Source organism: Montipora capricornis, chromosome 9 (genome assembly GCF_036669925.1).
Source record: "Montipora capricornis isolate CH-2021 chromosome 9, ASM3666992v2, whole genome shotgun sequence".
NCBI classification, from domain to species: domain Eukaryota; kingdom Metazoa; phylum Cnidaria; class Anthozoa; order Scleractinia; family Acroporidae; genus Montipora; species Montipora capricornis.
Window position 1 is genome coordinate 22,421,319 of NC_090891.1, and position 7,500 is coordinate 22,428,818.

The 7,500-nt window shown below is 40.6% G+C and overlaps 1 protein-coding gene across 6 annotated transcripts in view; it reads right to left on the reverse strand.

Annotated features, from left to right (window-relative positions):
- Positions 1 to 7,500, reverse strand: part of LOC138016689 (neurogenic locus Notch protein-like) — a 93,854-nt gene that overhangs the window by 46,290 nt on the left and 40,064 nt on the right. For all 6 annotated transcript variants that reach the window (XM_068863879.1, XM_068863880.1, XM_068863878.1 and 3 more), the window contains 2 exons: positions 4,377 to 4,640; positions 1,129 to 1,243 (listed from right to left, as the gene is read on the reverse strand). In XM_068863879.1, the coding sequence (XP_068719980.1) occupies positions 1,129 to 1,243; positions 4,377 to 4,640 (379 nt within the window). The remainder of the gene's footprint in view (positions 1 to 1,128; positions 1,244 to 4,376; positions 4,641 to 7,500) is intronic.

A 7,500-nucleotide genomic window follows, 5' to 3' on the forward strand; every position in this document is an offset into this window, starting at 1 on the left:
GCAGCCCCCGTATATCAAAAGGCGCTGAGCGACAGTGGATATGTTTACAAACTCAATTATGTTAGACCAACGGCTCCAAAGACAGGGAGACGGCAAAGGAAGCGTAAAATCATCTGGTTCAACCCACCCTACAACGAAAACGTGAAAACCAATGTGGGGAGAGAGTTCCTGAACATTATCCGTAAATGATTTCCGAAAAGCAATAAATTACACAAGATCTTCAACAAGAACACAATAAAACTATCCTACAGTTGTATGCCAAACGTAAGAACAATCATCGAAGGAAATAACAAAAGAAAACTGGCAAAACGCAGCAAAGATAATGTCCAGAAGGAATGCAATTGTCCGAGGAATACCACGTGCCCATTACAAGGAAAATGCCTCTCAAGAGACATCGTGTATCAGGCAACGGTGAAGACCAGCGAAAAGGAAGAAAAGTACGTAGGACTCACAGCAACTGATTTCAAAGCAAGGTACGCAAACCATAAAGCATCGTTTAAAGCAAGAGCGAAGAGCAACTCAACTGAACTGAGCAAATACATTTGGCAATTAAAGGACAGCAACGCCGACTATACAATTTCGTGGAAAATTCTTTGTCACGCCTCGCATTATACAAACGCGACAAAACGTTGTAATTTATGCATAGCTGAAAAATATTACATCATATGCCAGCCGGAAACAGCAACACTCAATAAGCGCAACGAGTTGATTAGTAAATGTAGACACAATGAGAAATACCTATTGAAGAACGTTAGGTAAATAGGAGCGTGCAACACGAACGGCCATGTATGACTAAAAAGCGGTAATCTTCAACGAATAAAATCACTATTGGTTACACACTGATGAGTGCAGGACAAACTAAACGTCCTGTACGAAACAGACCTGTATGAAAACCAGAGGCAAAAGTATGATCGTGTCCTGATTATTCATTCATTTATATATATATTAAATGTGCGATCGAGGTGGCCTTTGTATCCAGGACCTCCCGATATCAAGCTTCGACCTTTCCTAACCATTCGACCACGCTACCACCTTAAAATAGCATTCCGGACATGAAGAGGGTCAGGCGAATGTGAAATGTTTATCCCAAATATATCAACAACAATATTCTTAATTAAATAAAAGTACCTTGACGATTTGTCCATGTTCTTGTGCTAACAGCAGGAAGACACTGATAACACAAATTAGTCGGATTGCTGTCGCCCGGGGCAAAACAATAGCCATTGATGAAACAAGAACTTTCCTTAAAAAAGAAATTGGAAACGTCATCTCTTTGAAGTTTTGCAGTTTAAAAACACGGAGTATGGTTTCAAACCTAATTTTCAGAATACGATTTTGAATTAAATGAGCATGTATCTATAAAGACAACTAAAACGAAGAATAAAGGGAGTAGTTTCTAAAGAAACTGTCGTGCTGCGTCGGTGGGGAAGTAACAAACAAAAATTTGGTTTTATCAAAGGGGCTGACGTTTCGAGCGTTAGTCCTTCGTCAGATGGAATCGACCAATTATGGGTTGTGTGTAGTTTTTATAGTGGATTAGGAAACATGGCAGCGTGAAAAATTATTTATAGGAATACATTAGTCAAATGAAAAGGGTTCGTTAATACCGTGGGGATTAAGGGTGTCGATTTGGGAGATGAATTTTTGTTCCAGATTCTTGCGGCTTTCCGTCGTATCTTGATGTAGGGAAAGGCCGCAGATAGCCATGTGTAGTTTGGAGTGGTTAGTTAGATTAAAATGACGAGTGACTGGCTTACATGCATCCTTGTCATTATTCTTCTCAACATCGAGAAGGTGTTCGCGGAATCGGTCGCCTAGTCGTCTACCTGTTTCGCTAATGTATAATCTATTGCATAACGGGAGGTTATGCAATGAATGACATTTGCGGAAGTACATGTGAAACGATCGGTGATCTTAACAGATCGCTTAGGTCCCGATATTTTGCTAGTGTTAAGAGTGAAATTAGTGGAGGTTGCGGAAAGATTCTACCAGTCTCGGGATCATTTTGGAGTAATTTAAAGTTAATGAGAATGATATTTTTGACTGCGTGATTATGAGGATGGAATTGAGGGTGAATGGAATTCGGTCATTCTTTTTGTAGGGTACGTTGTAGGGTACGTTCAACACCAATTTTTAAAATCTGATTCAGTACAACGGCAATAAACCTGAACTCTACGGCCACTACATTGACGACTGCATCGGCGCTATTTCATCCAGCAGAGAAGAACTCGATCAATTTATAACCTCCGTTAATTCATTTCATCCGGCTCTTAAATATACCTGGGAGATTTCGGAAACTTCATTGGCTTTCCAAGATATCAAAGTTTGTATCAGTGGCAACGGTTTATGTACCAGTGTGTATTACAAACCCCCGGGGGAGGGGGGACTCCCATATGGAACCTGGGCGTGTCTCAAGCTTTTTGTGACCCCTAAAGGAGACCAATCTGGCTTAAGCAAATCTTGACCCCTAAAAACAAGTTAAAAAGAACATTTGACTTCTGTTTCTCTTTGCGTAATTCTGTGTTTCTCCGCGGAACCCTAAACGAGAGCCTGGCGGCTAAAAATATTGGCGCTTTTCTCGGAACACCCTAGGCGAGACCAAAATCCAAAATTTACACCCCTAAGCGAGACGACGAGCATCCCCGCCTGTTTCATATGGGAGCCCTCATCGTATTATCATCGTCACATGTCAAGAACTCCATTCCGTATTCTCAGTTTTCCAGAAAATCAGAGGAGATGTGCCAGTTCTTCAAAAAACGTGGCTATCAAACGTGGTCAAAGCGGGCCATCATCGCTCCCAACAATTTGATCGACAGTCAGCAATACAAACATCACTAAAGGATAAGAATGACCGAATTCCATTCACCCTCACTTTCCATCCTCATAATCACGCAGTCAAAAGTATCACTCTCAATAACTTTAAATTACTCCAAAATGATCCCGAGACCGGTAGAATCTTTTCGCAACCTCCACTAATTTCATTCCAACGGGACGAAGGGCTAACGCTCGAAACGTCAGCTTTTAGAATCCCTGTACGGTGGTCAATTTATATTATCAACTCCGTTGATAAAACCAAATTTTTGTGAATTAAAACGAAGAAACGAGATCCTAGGCCATTGAAAATTTCTTGTGTTGTTGCTGACAATCTTGCTTCCAAGACACAATACAGAATGCTGATAACCCTCAAATAGAACGATAGCGTTCTAAATTAATTTCAGTATCAGGTCTCGGAAAGGTAGCCTTTTTAGGAATAGGACCCCAAATAACATGTAAAAATAACGAAAAATGACCGGCCCAATCAAAGTTATTTAATTACAACGAGCACCAAAGAAAAGTGCCCTATATTTAGGGAGGCTGAAAATACTAAGCAATCAATTAACTGATTGATTGGTTTATTTATTTATTTATTGTTGTTGTTTTTTTTTATGTCAACTTTACGGACCTTTGGCACAGTTTATTTGAGAAGTGCAACTGCCCTCATTTGCAAGTTGTTTTGTACGTGTTGTGTACGTGTTTCATTAGGGCCTTGACGATCTACGACGCGGTCGTCAACGAGAACGCCACGAAACAACAATACGATTGGTTAAATGAGGAAAAATAATCGTGCTGCCCGTTCGCACGCATTTTAGCACAAATTCGTCCGGTACTCTGCACAACAACCACGTGAAATCACCAAATTTGAGGTTTTGACGACAACGCGAGCGCACAAATGTCAATCTATCATTCTGTATTCTTACTCTGAAACCGCTCGTATATAACAATTTATTTTGAGAATACTTCGCCCACATTGTTCGACGCGAACGAGATGGTGACGTTTTCGTCGACGTCGCCGCAGTAGATCTTACTGTCCCTAAATCCCGACTGTGCTTGAAGAAGTTTTCTTTTTGAATCGTTTCTCCATAGATTCTTTGTAAACCAATTTCTATAGAAACACATGTGACAAGAAGAGCGAATGAGATGATCACTAACTTGGTAGGGATGACGTAATGTGAGAACCACTTATATGTTCTGCGTTCTTAGTTTGGCTTGCTTCCTTGATGAGTTAGACCGGATCACGATTCGAGTCATTTGGTCTCTAAAATTTACTTGCTTATTCATTCAATTATTCATTTATATTCATGACAGCGGAAAACCGGCGCGCCCTAGAAAAAAGGCAACAAAAACAACATTTCTTGGAGAAGGGTCGAGAAGGAATCGGAATTCAACCCAAAATTGACAGCGAGATTTGGAATCGAACACGGGAGACATCTGCTCGGTGGAACGAGAGCACTGTCACCACTTCGCCAATCCAACGTTTCCCTTGCATTTTAATTTGACTTTTAATCAAATTCAAATGAACTGATTTTTTTAAACGGATAAAAGTTACTGTAACTTACCTTCAAGGAGCAACCTGAGGATGAATTGCATTTCATGCATGCTGAATCGTAAGATATGAATGTAAGGTTTTCCTTGCTTTTATGTTCTCCATCGTTGGACACTGATATCACAAGTCCAGCCGCTGGGGTTCCTTGAGTGATTTCGTGGAAGTGGCCTGGGGTCACAGGCGATTCGGGTAAGTTGCAGTCCGCAAGAACCAAATCCGTCATCACCCCAGGTAACTTGTGTCCTGTACTGTTAGGTGCCCAGCTACCATTTACAACCTAAGTACAGTGCAATACAAGAAGTTTGATTGGTTCATCATCTTATCAGATAAGGGGAGGGAGGGGAGGGAGGGAGGGGATGGAGAGGAGGGAGGGAGGGAGGGGGGAGGGGAGGGAGGAGAGGGGAGGGAGGGGTAAAGGGCGCACCGTCGGTTTCCATTGATACCAGTTTCGTAACTGAAGGAACTACCGACGTTAAATAAAGTGGCTTTACCTTTACCGTAAATGACCAGCTCCCAGCACCAGTGGCTTCATAGCTCCGTGGTTAAAGCGTCACATCGGCATCCCGACGCCACAGGTTCAAACCTGGCCGATAAAGCCCTGAATTTTTATAGGCTTCTGTACGCGATTGGTGAAATTGCATTCATAACTGCGCGGAGCATAGCTTCACTCGATTTCATATCCGCAGCTCAATATATGATTCATTTCATATTGGCAACTTTGAGGTTGCGCGGGAGACAAAGTCAAGAGTCTTGTTGAATTGCATGGTGGGACTGTGTTAGGAGACGCCTTTTTATCATTGCGTGCGCGGGGAAAGAACTCAAGTTGCAAGAAAGCGATATACCAGGAGCTGAGCTTCCAGAACCACCAGAATATCCTACAATGGCAATTTTAAAACGATGGCTCGCTTGTAGGGTACAAAATTGTCCGGTAAACGGGTGAGAACGAAGTACATACTACGTTTACTTACTAACAATGTAATTTATAAACTGAGATTTAACCAGAAGTTAATTGTTATCGTACAAGAATATACCAAAGGCTGTTTGCTTTGTAGAGTAAACGACTGCATAAATTTGCAGTCCATTCCTATTTATAGGGCATGTGTTTGATTTTCTACAGTTGTATTTTTTTTCCTCCTTGTTTCTGTAGCAAAGACAGAAATATTATTTTATACCAAGGCGAGGTTACCACAGCATATTCTAAAGAAACTTATATTGGAATTTGTGACACTGCTTTCAAAGTACGATATAGAAATCACACATCCTCGTTCAGGAACTAACGCCACAGGAATGTCACTGATTTAAGCTAGCACATATGGAACCTCATCAAGGATCAGGGCATCTAATTCAACATCAGTTGGCGAAGAAACAAGCAAAATCATATTCAAATAGTGTCCAAAAAGTGCAATTTGTGCCTATGAGGAAAGTATTTCATTCTATGTAGACCGGAAATGTCAACAATCAAGAGAAATGAACTGCTTTCAGGCTGCAGGCACTCATCCTCATTTCAAAAATATCTCCAACTGAGTTCGTTATTTTCAAACAGTCGCCTGATGATTGCTTTGCAGGAAGCATGGAACTCTGAGTAGTGATCGATGTCTTTGAACAAATAATCTACTCCTAAACCGTTGTTACAGTAATTATCATAGCTTTATTTCAATAACTTTTGCGCACTTTATAGCTGTAAACCTTAATAAAGGAGTATCATACTCCTGACGAAGTTTGCAAAATAGAACAACAGCCTTAATTTGTACGAACCCTCGACATTCGAGGATTTAAACAGGAAAGAACCGATGGCACATTAGACCATCAAGAGAACCGTACTAAATTCTTACGTTGAGAAATTGAGACAAGACGTCAGGGATGACACAACACATCAATATGTAAGCAAACGCAAGAGAGCAGCTTTGAACAGGCTTAGTAATAATAAGGATATAATTATAAAACCTGCCGACAAGGGAGGAGCCACCGTAATTCTGAACACAAGTGACTACACAATAGAAGCAATGCGTCAGCTAAGTAATGAGGAATATTATAAAAATGTAGAAAAGGATCCCACCTCTGAACACGAACAGCTGATTAATCAATGCATTAACAATATGATTGACATTGTGACTTAGAGAAAGGCATTGGCCAACTATAATTGAAGTCTCAGACTCAAGAACTCCTAGTTTCTACATGCTCTCTAAGATCCACAAGCCCATAATCCAGGAAAGCCAGTCGTTTCTTCCGTTAACAGTCACACGGAGAAATTATCAGCCTAGGTGGACGAATTTCGAAGACCCTTAGCAGAGAGGCTACCTTTCCCCATAAGGGACAGTACGGACTTAATTAATTAAGAGATTGCACAGGCTGGGAATAGTACCCGAAAATTGAATTGTATGCAAACTGGAATAAAGAATACGGATGAGGGACTCACCATAGTTGGAGGAACTTGAAAAAGCGGGCCAGAATCATAGTCAATCATGCAGCCTTCGGCAAAAAGCCTTACTTGTATCCTCGGAAAAGTCCTTATTAACTAAATAACTTTACTTTTTATCAAAAAAACTTTAAACAAATTAATGGTACGCGGCTCCAAACTTCGCAAACGTATATATGACAGGGGCAACCAACGTCAATTTTCGGAAAATATCTGTTCGCAGGACGATTTGAGATCTAGAATTTTGGGAACATTTGTTGTAAAATTTTTTCCTAACCTGCCTCTCCTAGGATTTTCGAACATCTGAAAAATGGCATAATTGCCCATTTTTAACGGATTTTTTTTCGAAAAGGTAAGTTTGATCGCTATAATTTTCGGATCACTAGACGTTCAGCTAGGAAATCCGAACAGATGAAAAATGTTTAGGGAATAAAAATATGCCTATATCTACCGTTTAAATACTAAAATACGTTTAACAATGCTATGTTTAAGTGGTTTTGAACTATACTCTCGTTGGGTGCCCCTGATATGAGCCGGCTAAAGGAAACATTTGTCTACCAGACGGACTGGTTCGACGATATCATTGACTGGGTACGTTTCACCGACGACCTATTTTTAATCTGGAATGGACACATTGATTCTCTTACCACATTCATCGAATATCTTAGCATCCATTAAATTCACTCATGAAGTCTCTCATAACTTAGTTAAATTCCTTGAC